The sequence below is a fragment of the Gracilinanus agilis genome, chromosome 1, assembly GCF_016433145.1.
Source record: "Gracilinanus agilis isolate LMUSP501 chromosome 1, AgileGrace, whole genome shotgun sequence".
Classification (NCBI taxonomy): domain Eukaryota; kingdom Metazoa; phylum Chordata; class Mammalia; order Didelphimorphia; family Didelphidae; genus Gracilinanus; species Gracilinanus agilis.
The window spans coordinates 656,306,125-656,329,097 of record NC_058130.1 but is presented as its reverse complement, the minus strand read 5'-3'; the positions used below and the strand labels follow the sequence as shown (position 1 = coordinate 656,329,097).

At 35.5% G+C, this 22,973-nt stretch overlaps 1 protein-coding gene across 1 annotated transcript in view; it reads left to right on the top strand.

Moving 5' to 3' along the window:
- Positions 1-22,973, top strand: part of CSMD3 (CUB and Sushi multiple domains 3) — a 1,590,968-nt gene that overhangs the window by 1,525,317 nt on the left and 42,678 nt on the right. Inside the window, exons 59-62 of the mRNA XM_044684131.1 lie at positions 14,681-14,860; positions 16,527-16,700; positions 20,255-20,428; positions 22,010-22,087. Coding sequence (XP_044540066.1) covers positions 14,681-14,860; positions 16,527-16,700; positions 20,255-20,428; positions 22,010-22,087 — 606 coding nt within the window. The remainder of the gene's footprint in view (positions 1-14,680; positions 14,861-16,526; positions 16,701-20,254; positions 20,429-22,009; positions 22,088-22,973) is intronic.

Below are 22,973 nucleotides of genomic sequence, written 5' to 3'. Positions count from 1 at the left end.
AGTATATCATCGTGTTTTAAAGCTTTTAATATTAACAGGCTAAGACTATTTTACATGTTTCATATCTTATGTTTCTGTGAATATATGAATTTTAGTTATTTGTGTTTAAAGCGTTTCTTTTGAGTAGAGGAATTAAATAGCCTTCCTATGCATGATCTACTTTTGTATGTTTAGGACATTTCTACTCCCTTTTGGAAAGATTCTTTTATTTTAAGATGTACATTTTTTTCCTGATTACATGTCAATACAATTTCTTAACATTTATTTTCCATATTCTCTCTCTCCCTCCTGCCCATCCCTAAGATGGCAGGTAATATGATATGAGTTGTGCATGTGTTATCATATGATAAATATTTCCACGTTTATCATGTTGGAAAATAAATGCTATATTTCAATTTTCATTTATACTCTTTCTGTTCTTTCTGTAGTGGTGAATATCTTTCTTTTTTTTCATAAAACTCTTGGAATTGTCCTGGATCCCCACCTTGTTGTTTAAGACATTCATAGTTGGTCATCATGCATTATTGTTCTTACTGTGTACAACATTTTCCTGCTTCCACCTTCTTTGCATCACTTCATATAAATCTTTCCAGGTTTTTTTGGAATCATCTTGTCTGTCCAAGTATATACCACAATTTGTTAAGCCATTCCCCAGTTGATGGATATCCCTTCAGATTCCAGTTCTTTGCCACTAAAAGAGCTACTATAAATGTTTTTGAACATGTAGGTTCTTTTCTTCTCTCTTTATTCCTTTTTGGGATATAGACCTAGTAATGGTTTTGCTGGACCAAAAGGCATAGAGATGCAAAGTTTTATGGCCCTTTGAGTGTGGTTCTGGATTCCTCTCCAGAATGGATGTATCCGTTCGCAACTCTTCCAGTAGTATATTGATATTCTGATTTTTTCTACATCCCCTCCACCATTTATCATTTTCCATTTTTGTCATGTTAGCCAGTCTGATGGGTATGAGTTCATACTTCAGAGTTGTTTTAGTTTGCATTTCTCTAATCAGTAATTATTTGTAGCATTTTTTTCATATGACTAAAGAGTTTTAATTAATTTATCTGAAGATTACCTGTTCTTATTCTTTGACCATTTGTCATTTGGGAAATGGTTTGTATTTTAATAGACTCGACTCAGTTCTCTATATATTTGAGAAATGAAACTTTTGTCAAAGAGGCTTGATATAAAGATATTTTTCTCAAGTTTATTGCTTGCCTTTTAATCTTGACTGTATTGCTTTTGCTTGTGCAAACTTTTTAATTTAATATAGTCAAATTTATCTATTTTATATCTCATAAGATTCTCTATGTTTTGTTTGGACCTAAATTCTTTCCTTATCCATAGTTCTAAGAGGTAAACTGTTTGTGTTCCCCTAATTTGTTTATGGTATCACCTTTTATTTTTCAATTATGTATCCATTTTGACTTTACCTTAGTATATCAAGGGAGGTATTGGTCGATGACTAATTTCTGCTATACTATTTTCCAATTTTCCCAGAAGTTTTTGTCAAATAGTAAGCTTTTCTTCCATAACTTTTGGGGAGATTCTAGATATGGATCAAACCCTTAGCTTTAAGTAATTTTCCCTGAGATTAGAGTGGGAAGCTTGATGAACCAAAGAATGTGAGAAAAGTACCTGACCCTTCTTTTTAGTGCCCTACTTTCTGTAGGAACTGAACTCTGTTCCTTATTGGAAGAGAATAGGCTCAGCCTCATTAGACTAGAAGAATCTATTGTGGTAGGGATACAGGCTGAGATCATATTTATTATTTCATTGGCATAGGGAACTTCCAGGTGAGCAAACTCCCTCTACCAAGGTAGGTCAGCCCATTCTTTGAAACTTACTGTTTCAGAGACTTGGTTAGAGGGACTGAAAGTTAAAGTGATTTGTTCAGAGTCCCAAAGATAGTATATATCAGAGGCAAGACACTATATATATATATATATATATATATACATATACACACACACACACACACACATAACACAAGCATTTAAGTGTACATGAGTACATGTAGTAGCCTTACAAATTCTGGGGGTCCTTATTCTAACTTTCCTTACAACTCATTATTTGACTCCCTTAGACTAATGGTAGCTAGTTATAGATCCCTCTTATAGTTTTAGGGGTACTACCAAGAGATACTGGGGATTCTTCTAATGCTTTTGACTAAGTCCTACATACTTGTATCTTCCCTTCAATACTAATTGCCAGTGATTAATGTCTCTGTATCATTTAATCAATTATTAATCTCACCTTTTATACAATGGATATTTTCCTGAGAAAATATAGTATGTACATAAGAATATATACATCTTCCTCCTAGCCATGGATACACTTTCTCCTATACTAAATTATCCCCTTAGGAGAGAGGACTCAAGCAGCCAAGTTTAATTTTAAATATGGCATAGATGAGACAATCCCTTGTTTCAACAGGACACAGCACGTTAGAGTCAATCCACTACTGGGCCAGGCCAATTAGGTCACTTCTCAGGGTCTTTCCAGTGGGATAACTTCAGCTGTCAGCAAAGTCCAGTAGTCAACAAATTTCTGGACCGCTAGCATCTCAAAGCACACAAAGTTGTGGCAAAGTTAACTCCATTTCCAGTGTTACTTCAGCTCAGAGCAGGAAGGAATAGAATGAACAGAACCAAAAGAAATAACAGGGCCATGTATTTATATCCTCATGTAGACTTAGATAGGGTGAATAGTCCTCTGGTGCTGAACAGCAAGACCATACACTTTGTATGTTTGTATGTGTGTGTATACATGTATTATTTATAATATGACATATTATATAGTACTATCTAGTAGTATGTAGTAGTATATATTAATATATGAATGTAGCACAGTATATAATATATGATGTTATATAGTATATATTGATGTATAAATAATACATTGTGAATTTATAAATATATAATAATACTATATAATATTTCATACATGGTATATAAGAATACATCTTTATTGATGGACTTTGTCTTTATATAATTATCTTTTCAACCCCTTCCCACACTCCACCCTGATCCTTCTTTTGTGACAAAATATTTAACAAAAACATCTGATTCAATGACCACATCTGACAATGTATGTAGTAGTCTATCCTCTTTTTCTTTGCCACTAAGATTATGTTCCCTGGGACCTTCCTCAGGAGATTCTGATTCATTTTGTTTCTTCCATTGAAATCACTGTTCTAAAGTTTATTCATTTTTTTCCTCTTTAAGCTATGTGAACAAAATGCTGGTGTTTCTCCAATTTCCTTCTTGACAACATACTTTTTGTCACTAATCCTTTCCCTTTTAAAGCTCCAGTGCTGTTGTAGCCCTCCATATGTTCTTGCTGCAGAACTTGGCCAGGTGTATATTTCCCTTAAAGGTAACATTGACCCACTGTGGTATTGCTTCCAGAGAATTCTGATTGGCCACTCTAGTAGGCTCTATTATTCACTTTTATCTCATGAGCTGCACAGTACTCTCTTTAACTGATTTTCAGACCCAAGAAACTTCAAGGTGCTAGGCAAAGGTTCTCAGGGGTGCTTTAAGAAGCTTTCTTAAGGGGTGCTTTCCACTTGAATCTTTCTTTCCTCTGCTGTGTTTTTTGAACATTCATGAATTCCTTAGTGTGGATCACCCCACCCTGACTAGAGACAAAGATAACTCAATTAATATATATGAACATGTTATAGTGGAAAGAGTTATGCCTTTGTAATTAGATGATCTTAGTTTGAATCCCATTTCTGCTCCTTAACATATATATGTAACCTTGAGCAAGTCACAACCTCTCAAGGCCTCTATTCCCTCTTCTAAAAACTAAGAGAGCAAGACTAGATTATCTCTCAAGATGCTTCCCAAGGATAATATATGAGTGTAGGACCCTGTGAATTGTCATGAACTCAAAAATTCATTACCTTGGGGCAGCTGGGTAGCTCAGTGGATTGAGAGCCAGGCCTAGAGACTGGAGGTCCTAGGTTCAAATCCGGCCTCAGACACTTCCCAGCTGTGTGACCCTGGGCAAGTCACTTGACCCCCATTGCCTACCCTTACCACTCTTCCACCTATAAGTCAATACACAGAAGTTTAAGGGTTTAAAATTTAAAAAATAAATAAATAAATAAATAAATAAATAAATTCATTACCTAGTGGCCAAAATTCTGGTTTGGATCTATTCAGGATTTCACTAAACTAGTTCTTAAACACAGACACAGAGATACCATACTGATATAATTTGGTAGGACCTTCCAGAATTTATGCTTTATTGTTGCAATGTTTGATAACTTTGTTTAATCTCTATACCAGGATGAATCTTTGGAGTAGAATTTTTATAGAGAAATGAAGTCATAGATTATAGTAATAGAAATATATTGTTTTTAAGAAGGGAGGTACCTTTTTCTCTGGTCTAGTCAAGATAATATTTGGAATTTTGTGTCCATTTTGAATATCACATGTTAGGAAAAAGATTGATGAAAGTTAATATTTGGAGAGGAAGGTTACCAAGATTGTATGGACACTTAAAACATTTCATTTGAATAACAATTAGAGGAAGGTAGATAATCATTTATTGGGAATTCATAAGTCAACTAACATTACTAAGTACCTACGAAGCACCAAGTGCTATGCTAAGCACCGAGATACAAAAAAAAGAAAAACCTGTACTTATTTTCAAGAAGTTCAGTCTAATGCTAAATGAACGAGTGGTATCAAATTCAAATAGAAATAGGGGCCATTAGATTATACATAAGGATCACTCTGCATCACATATTAACTTAGAAAACCACATTTTAATATTATCTATATTTTATGGTGTTTTTATTTTGTGAAATATTCTTCAATTATTATTTTTTAAACCCTTACCTTTGGTTTTAGAATTCATACTGTGTAGTTCCAAGGCAAAAGAGCATTAAAGGCTAGGCAATGGAGGATAAATGATTTGCCCAGGATCACACAGCTAGGAAGTGCCTGAGACCAGATTTGAACCAAAAACCTCCACCAGGTTTTCAATCCACTTAGCCATTTTTACAATAAAAATAGGGATCCAGCCAGAATTTTAAGAGTTTATTAATAAAATGGGAAGATGAGAGATGAGAGAGAGGAGATATAGATAGATTTCTCTTAAGGAAGGGTAATCTGATTATAGAGTCTCCATTTAGCTTGCTTAAGGCCTATATATTCTTCTGCCTCAGTGCAGTCGGTTCAAGATTAGAAGTAAAAAAAGGCCAAAGGTCCTCCTGCTTCCTCTGCTGGCCTTATATATCACCCAGCTCCTCCCTCCATAGGAACTTTGCTCGTGGGTGCTTAGGCTGATTGATGCCTGGGGATGTCAGGCTAGCCAGGCCAGTACAGGAGTCCGAGGATTGAACTCCGGATGCTCAGGTCCCAGGCCCTGGGAGTGACACCAAGCTAGATGCGGACTCTGAGGAACAAAAGAAATTGGGGAAGATCCAGGAGCAGGGAAAGATGATTTGCATTACCATACTGATAGGATACAATCAAGCTTGGGAAAGAAATCATAGCCAGAGGCTAGGGTGTAAGGGAAGGGGCTACTTACAATGGATATTAAAAGGATGGTCCCTGCCCAGGTGTGTCTTCCTGGGAAAGGGTCCGAAGACTACTTAAGACAAAAGGATATTTAACATTTACCCTAGGGTTGTTAATTTATAAATTAAGATTTTAGACATTTAGTGTAAGATAGCAGCCAGGCTTATCAGGCTGGAGAGTTCCAATCATAGAATAGTGAGAAGGAAAGAAGTCTTTCCTGTGTGGGACTCTGGCATGGCTGAGGCAGTTAGATGTTTGTTTTAATTGTCTCTAAGTGAAGAGCCCAGGAAAGCGGATTTGTCTCCTGCAAGAAACATCTATCCTTTGGAAGTTCAGGTTTGAGCAGTGAATCTAGTTTGGAAGGTAGACATCCAGACTGGTTCGGCTCCCTGTCTTCATCTCTTTGTGGATTTTACTTGCTGTGGACCTGTGTTCCTGGAAAACCTAGATCAATGCTGGAGCTGAGGAAGACCCAGTTTTGAGACATCCATTTCCCCTTCTAGCCAGCCAAGCTGGACCTGACAATTAGCACAGAGTAGACCCACCTTTCCAGTCCCTGGAGTCTGTCCTTAGATACCTAGTTTTTAGTGTGAACTTTCCCTGTATCTCCAAACCTAAAACTCATTTTTAAATGGTTTTTATTTACTTCCTGTGTTTTTCTCAACCCCAAGAAAGAGCTCACTGTTAGATATCTTCCAAAACCTGAGTTTCCCTGGCTAGGCTGGTGACCAGTAACTGTCAACTGCCATTACCAACATGAGTGTGTACTTTGCCCATTACCCATTTCCACATCCCTTGTATAGGTCATCTTGTGTGTCCTATCACTTGTGGGTTTGTGGGAGTGGTCCCTTTGTGTTTAACATCCTTGTGAGTACTTGTTATTCCCATCTACATATATCAGGGTCCATTATTCAGTCTGAAACTGCTAGCCTGAGATTTGTTATGAGCATAGTGGTTGAGGTCTTATTATTGAGTAAATCAAGAGAAACTCAGTTTACAGCTAGATATGGGAATAGAGACTTGCTTCTCACACCAGCTTGGCAAAGCTTTCTTGAAGGGTTAGAATTCTCTAGCTTAACCACAAAGCCCTAAAGATAGCTCCTTGCTATCAGTTGGCTAGGAGTAACTAGGAAGTAGTGTTGACTTCCTGAAACCTTGGTGATGACTAATAGGGAAGCACTAGCCTGATCTGGATGTGATCAGCTAAGCTGTTACCATGTTCTGACTACAAATATCAATGATGTTGACTTCAAAAGTAAGTTACTGAACTCTTAAATAATTACTAAAGGCTTGAATATTAACTGGGTTTATTGGGTAAATTGATGGGTAGGTAAACTGGGAGTAGGAGAGAGGAAAGTAGGTAAACCCTGATTAATCTTGCCAAAATTATGATAAGTTTAAATAATATTTTAAATATAAAGATGTCCTAGGAGCAGAGTTCAAAGGGACCTTGAGGGTCTCCCTGACTCTGACTTAATATGGAAACTGTTAGATGTTGAATCCAGGGACTAAAAGTCACCTGGGTCAGAGGCTGTTGTAAATCTTGTTGATTTGATAAATGACCGTGAAATAGAATATAAGCTCAATGGTTTTGCTAATGCAAAGGTGATTGATATGGCTAGCAATATAAGTTAACCCTGCCTGCCTGCCTATACCAAACTCCCACCTCCCGGGGCCCAGTCAGCAGATACCTCCCTGCTTCCCAGCCCAAGAAGAAGTAGCCCTGAGAGGTCTGTGCACTTCAATTTATACCCCTGTTCCACCTGTCAGATTGGCACATGCCCAGGGATGCTTTGCCAGGTTCTGAGTTTGAAAGTGGCAAACTGCTTTTTTGTACCTATAGAAAATGGCTGACTATTTCTGTATATCACAGATTCCCTTCAGGATCAATTCCCACCAGAACAGGGAATAAGTACAAGCTTTGGGGTCTCCAACTTACAAGCTAGTCCTAAAATTTAGGGTTCATCAGATCCCACCAGGCCACAAGTTTGGGGTCTTTAGATTCCATGTCGACAATATATACAGAATAAACAATATAAAAAGAATAAATTAGGGATAGTCTCAGAGGGACAGCACTGAAGAGGACTAGAAAGGCTTCCTGCAGAAAGTATAGAAGTGAGATGAAGGAAGCTAGTAGGCATCTTGGAGATGAAGAGAGTTCTAGGCATGGGGAACAGGTAGTGAAAACTTGGAGATGAAGTGTTGCGTTCCAGGAATAGCAAGAAGTTCAGTATCACTGGGTACTTATGCATGTGGATGGAAATAAGGTATAAGAAGACTACAAATGTAGAAAGGGGTTAGGTTATGAAGGACTTTAAAAGACAGAGAATTTTATATTAAGTATTAGAGGTAACCAAGAGCCACTAAAGTTTATTGATTTAGGGGTAAGAGGTAATATAGGCAGACTTGACACTTTAGGAAGTTAATTTTGATAGCTGAATAGATAATGGATGGAAATGAGTATGGTCTTGAGGATATTAACCAGGATAATACATTAGTCTAGGCATCTGTAGATGATGGCATGTACCACAGTGGTGGCAATATCAGAGGAGAGAAAAGGGTTTATAGAAAAGAAGTTACAAAGGTAGAAATAAAAAGTTTTGAAACTGATTGGATATGGAGAATGAAAGAAAATGAATAATTGAGAATGATACTGGAAATTTGGACCTGGGTGACTGGGAAGATGGTAGTGTCTTTGACAGTAACAAAAAATTAGGAAGAGGGGGAAGTTTAGGGGGATCAATTTTGGATATAATCATTTTAAACTATCTTTTTTTTTCAATTGTCCTTTGTTTTCAAAGAGGTCCAATGACATTACAGGGTGATGTCTTGACTTGTGCATGAATTGAATTTAAGTGAGGCAGAGTTGCAAAAAGCTATCAGCCACACTGACTCTTCCACATTCAACATCTAAGTCCTGTGGCAAGATAAAACTCAGGATGACTGGTGATGGCCCAGAATACAATGGATGGCTTTGGTATCTTTGATATCTGACCAAAGTCTAAGTAATCTACATCTCCCACTTCAGATGCCTCCGTAGCCACTGAAATAAATTGTTTCCATCTACCCATTCTGCCAGGGGTGATGAGTGGTAGATACCTCCTTAGCTTACCAACAGGTTTGAAGCCTATTGATTACCCTCAACCTGGTTTAGTCCATCTTACCGAGATAATTTATCAGAGTGTGGTACTGCACATACTATAGCTTCTTGGAGACACAGATGAGAGTTGAGTGCCAAGTGGACACAAAAAGTGAGTGAGCAGCCCTGAAAAAGGCTTGGCAAGTTCTCACACTAGAAGGACAAGTCCTCCTTGAAAACCCATACAGCTCTTGAGATGTCTATTAGACAATTGCAGATATTAGAATGGGAGTCAAAGGAGAGGTTAGAGCTGGCCAAGCACATCTAAGGGTCATCTTAAAGATGTTAATTGAAACTTCAAGCTTATAAGAACACAAAGTGAAATTGAATAGAGGGAGAATAGAATAGGGTGGCCAGGATAGAACTCTGAGAGATACTCATGCTTAGTGCACATTGATATGAAAGAAGAAAATCCAACAAAAGGAACAGAAGGGTGATAAGCAAGGGGAAAATCAGAAGAGAGCAGAGAATAGAGAGTATCAGGAAGAAGATGGTGAACCAAAGTGTCAGAGGCTTCAGACAGAGTTCAAGAAGGATGAGGACTGAGAGAAGGCAATTAAGAGACCAATAGTAAGTTTAGAGAATAGTTTCAGTTGAATGATGAGTTTGGAAGCCAGCTTGCAGTTTAAAGAAGAGAGTGAGAAAAAAGGAAGTGGAGTCATTTACTTAAAAAAGGCTTACCTTTGAGGTAGATAATATAAATTATCTCCATGATACCTTAAAAGTGATTTTCTGTAAATACAGACCTAACCATGTTATAACACTCATAAAAGAATTTCAGTGAGTTCCTATTGGCTATAGGATAGATTCTGACTTTTAAAATTCTTCACAATTAGTCTCAATGTAACTTTCTAGCCTCATTAATTACTTTCCTTCCCACCCTCAGATCAGCCAAACCAGCCTTCTCTCTGTTATACAATAAAGCACTCCGTTTCCAATCTCTGATCCTCCTACATTCCTCTGTGCCAACAAACATTTATTAAGCAGCTACTGTGTGTCAGGAGGTGTATGAAGTATTCAGGGAGGACTAATACCCCTGGTAGGAGGGCTTAGTGAGATCTTTTCAAGGTTGTTCTTCCACATTGTGTGGAATTAGCTCACCTTTATTCATTCTTTAGACTTTAGCCACCAGGAATATGTCAACCTACCCAATTTAGAATTAAGGGCTGGGTGGGAGGGGGGGTGTCTATTACCCACATGTGATAGTAAGTGACAAATCAAAAACAAGAGACTTCCCCCTGGGCAGTCTGAAACAAGGTTGAGACTGTCATTTGTCCATGTAGAACTGGAGGGTAGACACGGGAAGTGAAGAAATGAACTATCTTTTAAATATGATGGTAACTTCCTGTGAAGGGGATTTTGCCTTTTGAACCTGGCCTTGAAGGAGCTTAGGTTGAAACCTCAGACTGCTTCCTTTTGAATTGTCACATGGGTAAGTTAAGCTGACCCTCTTTTCTTTCCCTTGGTGTTTCTGGAGGCCCTAGCCTCAAAAAGAGGCCTCTCATCTTGGAGGGGGCTTCATGGCTAGAAGCTTTGTTTAATTAACCTTTGTGCCCCCTTTGTTTGAGCCTCTGAAGCACTTCCTGGTTTGGGCCTCTGGACCAGGCCAAAATAACACTCTCTCTCTCTCTCTCTCTCTCTCTCTCTCTCTCTCCCTCTCTCTCGCTCCCTACCTTCACCCTTCATAATTGTAAATAAACTACCATAAAAGTAATCTTGACTTGGGTCTTTTATTTTGGAATTGGATAATCTGGCAACCAAACTTTAAATATCCAGTCCAACCATAATTTGTTTCCCCTTTTACAAACTTTTCTGTCCACCTTTCACTCAACTCTCACTTGTGGCTCAAGGAAGCTGTAGCTTGGGCAGCAGTCCAAACCCCAGGAAAATTCTCTCTGCAGATGGGCTAAACCATGTTGAGGGTAACCAACAGGCCTCAGATCTTTCAGTGAGTTAGGGAAATGTCTACTCTAAGCAGATGAAGACTTTCCTGACAGAATGGACAGATGAGAACAATTTGTTCTAATAACTGTTAGATGGCTGAATTAGGCACAGTAGATTCAGAGCTTAGTCAGACATTGAAGATACCAAGGTCATCCACTGTTTCCTGGGCCATCACAAGTCATCTTGACTTTTGTTTTGCTACTGGACTGCTTCTGCCCCACTTAAATCCAATTTGTGCTCAAGAAAAGATATTATCTAGTGATGTCATGGGTCCTCTTTGAAAATTAAGGATGAACAACACTATATCAGGTATTGTGTTCCATGGACCTCAATCAAAAGTAAATATTTCTGAGCTTGGTTTAGTGGAAATAGTGCTGCTCTGGTAATCAAAAAACTTCATTTTGAATTTCAGTTCTTTTACTTGCCTTGAATGTGACCTTGGTTATTTAACATCTTTGGGCCTCAATTAACTCTTTTCAATTCTGCTGAGTAGAATCTCCCACTTCTTTAAAGGCATAGTTCAAGAATTACTTTTTTACATAAAGCCTTTCCTAATCAAACCTCAACTTATAGCATACTCCCTCTCAAATCAACATGTGTTGTTTTTATTGATTCTTTATATATTTAGATATGTACATGCTATCTTCTTGTAAGAAAGCTCAAAGTTCTTGAAAGTAGGAATTGTTTCATTCTAGCCTTTGTGTCCCCATCACCTACCACAATGTTTACAACAGAGCAAGTGTTAAAAAAAAGTTGGTCAGTTGATCTCTGAAATTTTATGACTATTTTAAGCTTTGTTTCAGCATATCCTTAAGGTGACTTTTTTCAGTTTTTTTCTGCCCTCCATTCTGATAGACTTCAGCCTCTCATGTTTATTTTGGCTCTTTTCCTTCCCAACTTTCTGATACTAATAATCTATATAGTGTATGTTATAAAAAATATAAGTAAATATAATAATCTGAGTAGGGTCAAAAGAAACGCAATTTGGGTGTGAGGAAGGATAAAGGGGGTATAGGGAATTATAAGGTGATTGGAGGAGGAAAGAAGGTAAGGGAAGGTATAAGAGATAAAGGAAATGGGGTATGTAGGAGAGGGCAGCTCAAACAGGTTTATTCCCAGAGGCTTGAGACAGAGGATACAGGGAGGAAATTAGGGCCAGTAAGAAATGTTTAGGTTTCACAGGAGGGTTTCTCTTGTTAGTTTCTCCAGTCTTTTGAGGGAGGAGTCGAAGGGCCCCTCTCTGCCTGTCAAACTAATGGCTGGAGGAAGTCTCCAGAAGGTACTTCCTGCCAAAATGGATACCCCAGTTCTCTCAAAAAATAAAAGAAAAATGATTCCTTCCTCTTGGCCCTTGTCTTAATTTTTGGCACAATGACTCACCACATTGTGAGTTTGAATAGGTAACAAGGGGATTTATTAATACCAGGGTCAGTCAGAAGGGGAGAGGGGTTCAGGGTTTTCTAACTGCTGCTAGGGAGAGGGTGAGGGTGGGGGATGGGTCCCGGAGAGGTTAGACAGAGAGAGCGACTGGCTCTCCCAGTCAGGAAGATTTGACTGCCTTTTAAGTAAAGTCTTTATCAAATCTAGGGGTAACTTATTTGAGGATACTCCAATTATCTAAAGAAACTAAAACCTACAATGTCAAATCACCAACCCCTCCCTTCCAACCAGAACCCAAAGGGAAATCAGGGAAGGGGAGGGATGGAGATGGGAGATCAGGGAGAGGTCCAGAGAAATGAGACAGGTCCAAATTTCCCCAAAACAAAATAAGCACAGGCCAAGGCTGAAGCAATTAGGCCAAAGCTGAAAAGTCAAAGCAAAAGCTTCCAGCCACAGCGAAAGCCAGAAGGCAAAAAGCCCCATCAGTTGGAACTTCACTTCTTTTTATCACTTTAAGTTCTAACTGACTTTCTGAACATTCTAAGATGTTTAACTGACGTTTTGTGACCGTTAGAAATTGCAGAAGCAAAAAGTTTCTGTTAGCCACCTTGCATTACATGTATTCAGGAAGAAAAGATTCATGAAGTATTCTAGTCAACAAAACCAGGAATGTAGGCAAATGATTTATAGAATCTCAGACAGTAGGTGGGTATTTCTATACTTAATACACTTTTATTCTATAAATAGAATTGTGTCAATACTGGAAAAATAAATGAATAGCATTACTTATTTGTCTATTATACTCTGGCATAGTCATACAAAATAGATTTGGAAATTATCTCTTTTCTCATCAATACTCATAAGGGAAAAATCATCAAGCATGCAAAAACTTTAATTAAGAAAATGGAAGTACAGTACTCAGTGGGTGTGATTTCAACAGACTGTCTTGAAGGCTGGAGAGAATATAAGGTAGAGAGAGCATCCTGCATATCATTTTTTAACTGACATTATTGTTCAAGGTCTTAATTCTTCATAGTTTAAACTCATTAATAAAGGATAAAAGGAATTTTTACTTGTATTATTTTAGTGGTAATTTAATGATGTAACAGAATACTATAATGTATAAATAGCTTTGATCCTAAAATGTATTGAATTTATATGTGATTTAGTTTAGGCTGGCTTAATTCTTGTTCATCTTGCAAATGATTCGTGCAAAGATCTAGATGCTGGGCACTGAGAATGTAGATATAAATTAAAGTCCTTATTTTGACTCCTTTACTAGCTTCATGAAAAGTAGAATAATTTAACATTTGAAATTCCATATTGAGAAAGGGAGACTAATAATAGCTAGCATTTTTATAAGATGTCAAGTTTTGCAAACTACTATATATATAGATATGTAGATATAAAATTTCATTTGGTTAAGTTACTTGTCCAGGGTCATTCAGCTAAGTTAAACATCAGAAACTGGATTTGAACTGACTCTAACACTGTTCAAGTGTACCAAATAGATGCCTTGTACTTAGTGTCTCACTGTCACTTATGAAGAAAGTTCTAAGTAAAATATGCTATGCAATATAACATTGAACTGATAGCTCAAAGAAATATTCTAGTGAATAAAGTAAAATTCAGGTATACTACATACTTTGTCTTTTCCAAAGCAAAACAAAAGTAAGGAATTGGGCCTTAGTTCTGAGAAAGCACACATCTAAATTCTTTGTTCAAATTAGTTTAAGTTGGTTGCATGAAAATATATTCCTTCTACTTCATTAAAAATTGTACTTGTACTATTTTATCTTAAAAATTTTTTTTTATCTACAAGCCAATTAATGTCCTTTCAGAAACAGGCAATGTATAAAAATTTTTAAATTGTCAATAAAGGATTATGATTCATTTGTTAAACTGCAATAGGACATGTAATATGAAACAGTGGCTATTCCATTTGACCACATCCTTAAGAACAGGTAAAGTGAAAGAAAGTATTTCAGAAAATCTAATCCTGAAATAAACTGGTCTACTTAATAGAAAGGATATTCCCTTAGGGGAGTATAGTGGAAACTCTCCAAATTGTTAGTACACTATTACACAATATTTTTGCCACATTTTCAGATTTTTAAAACTTTTTACATTATTTCATGCATTACCTCACTGACCCTTACAAAGGCCTTGTGCAGGTATATTGGGAGTATAAGAATTCTTTGTAGGATGTTCATATCATATATCTAGAATCTCAGAAGTCAATCTAGCATCAAATCCCCCATTTTATGGAAAAGGGAACTAAGGCTCAGAAAGGTTAAGTAATTTGGCCAAAGTTAGATCCCTAATAAATAAGAAAGTTAAACTCAAATCTTTTAATTATATTTAAAATTAATCCTCTTGGAAATATTCCTATGGGCTTAATGTTTAATTGATTAGCAGTTAGAACAACAGTGTTCTCTTGAACTTACTGTCCCTAAAACCTAAGCTTTTCAGGTCTTCAGATAAATGCAGAGAATTGACAATGATAACCAATGTTTGGTTAGTGAAGAGTTGCCAGTGTGAGATTTAATGAGTATGTGGTTAAAATGAACACCCTTCCAAATTTTTTCTCAGTTAATTATGTCTACCATATGTTTCCATCCCCACTCCATAAAATACATGACCACATTAACCATCTGTTCTCCAACTTCAATTCTTATAGTTATCAGTTGTGGAGATCCAGGTATACCTGCCAATGGAATGAGATATGGAGATGAGTATGTGGTTGGACAAAATGTTACTTACATGTGCCAGCCAGGCTATACAATGGAATTGAATGGCTCCAGAATTCGGACGTGTACTACAAATGGCACATGGAGTGGGACAATGCCAACTTGTAAAGGTATGATTGTGTTTCTTAAATTTCAAAATGTCTAAAATGTTTGTGCATGTGTTTTTATTTTATTTTCTTGGGAGAAAAAAAAGTGATCTCTGCAAAGGAAAAAAATGATGTTTTTCTTGTCATATGAAAGGTTTATTTTGAATACCAATTTTTTAAAAACCCATATAATTATATGACCTACTGAAAGATGACTACAATTATTTACTTTGATTGAGGGAGCTTAGTCTGATGATTAAACAAAGAACTTCAGACCATTAGTTCTAATTGAAATTTAATTTGCTAACTTTAATTTGATGACAATTGGAATGAATCACTAAAGACATGGAAAGTGCAAAGTCTATACCTGATCTAAGAACTACATTGAATTAGACTCAAGATTTTCCATAGAAGTGAACAAGAATTTTCTGCTTCAGGAGAAAAAAAAGGATAAATATAAATATACATACATATACATTTACATATACAGATATATATGATTTATTTTTGTGGTGCCAGGGCTTAAAAGCCTTTTTCTGTGGTTGTTTTTTTAATATTCGAAGAGGGCTTACAAGTCATTTTGCAATATGAATATGAATTACTGAATTGAGTGAGTAAAGAATATCTTAAGATGCCCAAATTTCTTAAATTATTCTAGTTTTGTTCATTTTTGTTATTATTTCTGGAATTGTAACATCTAGTGCCATTCATCTATCTAAAAGACTAAGAGTTGACAGCTAATTAGCTGTGTGACAATGAAGTCTTTAATATGTTTACTTTTCTTCTCCGTGTTCACTTTAACTTGGAAGACTACGAACATTCATTGGTATTTGAAATCTATTGATAAAATACCTTACATTATAATTGAATTGAATTTTAAAGCTCATTTTTGTTCTCTTGTAATGACAATGGAAACAAAAAATGTTAATAGTGGTAGAAATTATTCATAATTCTTTGATACCTTATTAATAAATTATTTTAAAGCAGATGCCACCTCTTTTCTTTCTCAACTCTCATTTTAACTTTCTCTCTTCCCTTTATTATTCCTATCTTGCACTTAATTAGATGGAATTAAGCTGATCCATGAAAAACCTTCAAATGGCCAAAAAAAAAAATAAAAGGGAAAATGAAGAAAATTAATATGGTAGTGCAGAGTTCACAATACATAACATTAATCCTATTCATAAGTAGTGCTAAAGAAACCAAGCTGGCTATTTTGGTGAAGTACATAATCTCTCTTACTTCAGGGGAAAAAAAAATGAAATGAGAAAAAAGATGCCTTACAGCTACTTCTAAATTCTGGGCTTCTTGCCTGACAGAACACTTACTCTATGTTTATTTAAACAATACTTCTCTCCAATGTGTCTAAAGGTCATCGTAAAATAATTTTAGATAAAGTTAATAATTTATCTGATACAGTATGGTTTATAGAAGGTCACTCTGTGTTCTTCTTCCACTAATGTTGGGCAACCTGCTATTTTGTAAGAGAAGCTCAGATAACCACATCACCATTATATCTCCAAGAAATGGTTACAGCCCCAAAGGAGAAATGTTGTCAGGGGAATAAAACATATCACCACCATATTGTCCTCCAAAAAAGGTTAAATTAGCACATATGGTTCTTCCACGGATATTTTATACCCGAGATATTTACAACAGCTGTGTCTAATTGCTTTTAATGTAATTACAGCTGTTACCTGCACAACTCCTCCCCAGATCTCTAATGGAAGACTGGAAGGAACAAATTTTGACTGGGGATTTAGTATTAGCTACATCTGTTCTCCAGGATATGAACTATCCTTTCCTGCTGTTTTGACCTGTGTAGGGAATGGAACTTGGAGTGGGGAAGTACCACAGTGCTTACGTAAGTATTATTTTTCATGTAAAAATATGACCATTTTCTGGGTTAAAAAAAAGTGGTGATCCTCTAGTTTAGAAGAGACATGTTTCCTTAAACAGTCTCCTTTTTTTTTTTTTTTTTTTTTTTTTTTTTTTTGTCCTGCTAAACTGAAAATGTAACAGAGAGGGCAGAATTCAGTGATAGCATTGTCACCTTTTGTAAACATACAGTTAGAATTCCTACAAAGCAACTTAATGCTCTCAATTGATCTCTTTCCACTCCTGTGAAATTAATAAAATCTGGTTTCTATATGTGAAAATTACTTATTTTTTTTAAGAAATATTTTTCACAAGGAGAAAGACTACTTAAAAGTTATTATCAAGCAACAGATTGAAATTTCCTGAAAGACTATGTTTGGCTCAGGTCACCTTAACTTTGAAACATGCCTCTTAATGATTTACCTCTAAAAGTTGCTTTGAAAAGAAATACCTGAAGATTTTCCTCCATTTTTCTTCAATATGAAATCTGGTTCTTATGATTATTCATTTCTTGTGATAATGGTAGCAGTGGTAGATTTAGAATTGTTGCAAATTTCCCAAGGTTTATAAACATATGACTTCTTTATTAAAGAGGTTTCTGTATACAAGCTACAATTTTTCTTTTAAAGATATTACTATTTATACTCATGTGAAATCATCATGTTAGGAGTTACAGAGTAAAACAAATTTCCTTTTTCAGACAACATGAATTATAGAAGCAATGTCACTATTTAACTATGGACAATATGCTTTTTACATATCATATTGGTATGCTATCTGATTTGTATTCATTGATGTTTTCATTGTATCCTCAATTTTATAACTCCTTTGAGGCTGCTTCATTTTACTATCAAGTTTAATATTATTCAGGAAATAGGAAGAGAACTGACATAAGAAGTTAAATTGTTAGGTCACTGAGATTGACATAGTGGATTCCCTATAGGCAAAGGAGGCTCTTCAGACAGTGACAAATACCAGTGGCACTTGTCATATGAGGAGTGAATCAGTCAAGTCAGATGAAGTTAACACAAATTTAAGTATCTCATATGTGTCAGACACTGGGCCAAACACTGGGGATACACAGACCCCACCCTCAAGGAACTCATTATCTAATAGTGGAGACAACATTCAAACAACATATACAAACAAGACATAAACAGTTTAACTTAAAGGCAATAGAGTGAAGGCACTATTGTTAGTGGAACAAGGTTCTTACAGAAGAATTAATTTTAGCTGAGATTTCAGGAAAATCAGAAATGAAGGAGAGTATTCGAGGCATGGGAGACAGCCAGTAAAAATGCCCAGACTTGGGAGTTGAAGATATGTTGAGGAAGGAATATCACAGGAAGTCAGTGTCATTGGATTATTGAGTCAAGTGTAAATAGGGGTGAGGGAGACAACTTAGGCAGAAATTCCTCATAAAAAAAGTCACTAAAGAAAATATTTCATACGTGTGTATGTCTTATACCTATTCTATGTCTCTAAATAGACTTGGATATAAATTATAGGGTTTCCCCAAAACTTTAAAGCAGTTTTAAACTTCAATAAAATTAAAGCATATATGAGTGTTCACACAAATACATATCCATAAGATGTATATTTTTTCAATGTGGGGAGATTATTTCCTGGAAGATATGGGGAGATACAAGAGTTTTATGGATGTAGGTGGGGTATATGACATGGTCACACCTCTGTTTTAGGAAGATCAGTTTGAGATACAGAGAGAGACAGAGGGAGGGTGAGAGGGAGAGAGAGAAGAGGAAGAATGGAAAAAGCATCTCTTAGGGTTGGAAGAAACATAATCATGGGGGAAGTTTATCCTAGCAATATCAAAATACTCTCTTCTTTTTCCTTTTTTTTTTTGTGAAAGAAAGAGTTTAATGTAGTCAAGTAGAGCCAAAATTGATGGGGGAATTACTAAAGAAACAGGCTGTGAAAGAGAGTACTCCTAGTCATGATTTAGTGAATTGAAATATGAAAAACTGTATTTGGGAATTAGCAGCCAGAGATGCAGAGATGCCACATAGAAGAACTGATGGCATCTAAAGAGTGAATAAAGCAATATAACCTAATAGAAAGAAATGCTGGCAAAGGATTAAAGAGATTAGTTATAATTAGTAGTTATTACAAGTTATAATACTAATTCTGACACTAGCTAACAGGATAGTTAGATGGCACACTAGATGGAGTGTAAGGCCTAGAGTCAGGAGGGCTCATCTTTGTGAGTTCAAATTCAGCCTCAAACACTTCTTAGCTCTTTGACCCTGGGCAAGTCACTTAGCCTATTTGCCTCAGTTTCCTCATCTGTAAAATGATCTAGAGAAGGAAACCACTCCAATGTCTTTGTAACAAATGAGGCCACAAACAGTTGGACGTGATTGAAACAACTGAATAACAGGACAGTCAATAAAAAATCATTTAGCACCTACTGTATGTCAGGCACTATACTAAGTACTGGAGACAAAAGAAAAACAAAAATATGGTCTTTGCCCTCAAAGAGCTCACATTCAAATCGGGGAGGCAACATGCTAACAACTGTATACAATATAAATAGAAGGTGATTTTTAAAGAAAAATAACTAGAAATGTGAACTTTTCTAGCTGTTCTAATTTTCTTTACTTGTAAAATTAGCTTAAATGGATGATCTGTCTAGATAGGCCTTCTTAATCTAATCTTCTGATTTGCTTTTTTTAAATATGAGACTTTAAATTTGCATGGATAATGTCATGCTTCTTATATAGGGGGATATAGAAGAAAAAAAAAGACCTTCCTATATGCATATGTTGTTTCTGTGAATATCTCAAAAACATTGAATCATAGTTTTAGTGCTGGAAAGGATCTTTGAAGTCATTGAGTCAAAACCCCTTATTTTACAGATAAGGAAATTGAGAACCAGGGAGTTGAAGTTACTTGCTTAAGGTCACATAGCACATATGTTTCTCAAGCAAGAGAAGCTGAAGGTTTTCCTCGCTGCAAGCTCTAGCCATTATACCATCCCGATGGAAAGCATAACTTAGAGAAATTCAGATTTTATTTCTGAGTATAACCTAGTCAAAAGAAGCATTTTTCCCCAGGAATATTTGTATCTGGATGGAAGATATAATACCAAGAAACACCAGCATGCATATATGTAATTTTACCTAAACCACTCAATAAGAGTAGTGAATTCTTAGAATCACATTATCATAGCAATTATTTTAAAGTTATTAAATGATATTTTTACAGTAGTTCATTTTCACACAGATGGGTAGCTCAGTGATAAAGCTGGATCTAGAGTCAGGAAATCATGAGGTCGAATCCATTCACAGGCACTTACTAACTGGGTGACCTTTAACAAGCTTACTTATCTTCTGCTTGCCTCATTTTCCTCAGTTGTAAAATGGGGATAAAAACAACACCTATTTCATAGGACTATTGTGAAGACCAAATGAGATTATATTTTTAAGATGTTCTGCAAACCTTTAATACTATAAACAAGTTTATTAAAATGTAAATTAATCTAAAAGATGTTTTTGAATCGTGCTTTTTTCCCCCTCATAGCAAAATTTTGTGGTGACCCTGGAATTCCAGCACAAGGGAAAAGAGAAGGCAAAAGCTTCATCTACCAGTCAGAAGTCTCCTTTAGCTGTAATGCCCCTTTTATTTTAGTGGGATCAAGCACTAGAATATGTCAAGCTGATGGAACTTGGAGTGGTTCATCACCACACTGCATAGGTAAAGAACAATAATTGTGCTCAGTCATTTTCTATTTAATAACTACTGAAGAATTTGGTTTATTTTAACTTCTATTTTTTGTCAGAGAGCCTAGAGATTAACATACATTTAGGGAAAATTTAACATGAAAAAGTAATTCGAGTATACAATGAATGAATATTGCGAGAATTTTGAAATCAACTTCTCCAAGGGGGAAAAAAAATCCTGAAATAATGTTGTCAATAGAATCTATAATAAGTAGACATACCCAAGTTATTTGAAATATTGGGTTACCAATATTTAGGAATTTTCACATATTTACTCTAGATAAGATTAAATGATATAGAAAATTTTAAAAAAGAATTTAACTATGGTCTAATTAATTGACGAGTTTTCTATTTCTTTTTGCCTTAATAAACTGTCTTAGAAAATCTTATTATCCATAATGAATATAACCATACTCAGGTGTGTCCACAAATTCAAGTCAAATGCCAAAGGTCATTCTTAATGTTTAAGTATTTTGTTCTAGAGGAAATTTGTCTTCTGAATGGAAGTGGGGTTCCTCTGAGAACAGACATCATTTTTGTTAACCTTATCTGACTCCATTTATGAATTTTGTACAAATAAAAATTATTTTCTTCTTTTAAATAAAAACAGTGTTTTGGGTATAAGATAAAAATATCAAAATGGAATAAAATTTCAAAATGGCTATTTGCCATCAATTTCATATTCTAGCTCAGGGGTTGGCAACGTATGGCTCTTTCTGCAGGAGCCATAAAGTCAATTTTTTTTCAGGCACTGTTACAGGAGCATGCACTGTGAGCACTGTACGGCTCTCACGAAATTACATTTTAAAAAATGTGGCGTTTATGGCTCTCACGGCCAAAAAGGTTGCCGACCCCTGTTCTAGCTTCTGAATTACTTAATAAGTGATGCATAAAACTTCCTGTTGACTTTATTAGACCAAGGAATAGAAAAAAAAGTAGATATAATTTACTTTCCTGTACATTAGCACTGAGTGTATATAACTTATCCATACCTTTACCCAGTGGCTCAGAGGAACATGCTGTATATTTCTGGGCATTGTGATCTCAATTTTACTTTTTTTATGCTGTCCTCAAAGCAATTGGCATTGGCTGCTACAAAAGAAATCAAGAGGACCTAAGCATAACTGCAACATGTATTTACTAGGCAATTAAAAATCTTCAGAGAAGGGTTTTAACAAACTATATTTGGCTCAAAATGAAAATATATATATACATACATATATATATATATATATATATATATTTTGGACTGTTACCACCACAGTATCATACCCCTATCCCAATACTCTGAAGGACTTCAAAATAGATTCTTATGTAACCATAAAGTGATGATCACATTGGTTGCATTTAAATGGATCACTGGGCTCATTCTTTAATCTCTAAGAACATTACATTATTGTTTGATTTTAATTTTATATAAAATATGAAATATTATCATGTTAATCATTTTTCCACTGGGTCCACTCAAACACAGTTAATTTAAAATTGAATTGCATGACAGATATAGATTTATTTTAACTTTAAGAAGCATAATTTGCTTTTAACTTTGCTTCAGAGCCCACTCGCACATCATGTGAAAACCCAGGAGTACCACGTCATGGATCACAGAACAATACATTTGGATTTCAAGTGGGTATTTTAAATATATGTTTCAAAATACAGTTTATATTTGACAATATAAATCTAATTAGAAAGTTTGTTATTAAAGAAAGTGTTTTATTTTTGGATATACCATTTTATTTTTATTAAACCAAACCAATCCACAAAATTACTTTTATTTATGTATCTTTTGCTGAGGAAATGGTGCATTTGTATTATTTTATTTTTATAAAATCTTAAGTAGGCTAAATTTCCAGATATAATTTAATCTTGATATTTGACACAAAGCAGGGTCCCATTTTACCTATCTCAGATTCATATATGTAGTCTACCATTCAAGATTTGGCGGTATTACTTAGTAGCAATCCATATTGTTAAATAATTCTTGTTAGAATTGTCTTACTTGTGAGACTTTTTTATCCTGAATAAAAAGTTCCAATTCTTCAAACTTGTTCTTGGAGATCTTTCTTTTCCCCTCCTTCCATGCACCTTCAGTGATTTCTATATGCATCTTATTGTTTAGAGATGCAAATTGATTATGCCAATTTGTAACCTTGCCAATGAAATGTCTAACCAATGAGGTATTTCTCATCTCAAGCTCATGCATAGCAAACCCACATTTATAAAGCATAGTTCATTGCAAGTTTTTCTTCTTTTTTAATTGCAAAAGTACTTTCCTTTTGAGTGTTCAGTGTGTCACTTATATGAATGCTTGTCAACAGTTTGCCAATCTAGAAATGTCAGCAGCAGTAGCTTAGACTTTAAAGCTTCAGGACAGAATTTTCTGCTCAAATAAGAATTAGGAACAATTTTAGTCCAGATATTCACAAGTTCGGCTTCACTGACTCTCAAATTCACAAAAATTCATATAGGTACATTCAGAAGTTATTTTAAATGCATTCGTCCCACTTAGATGCACA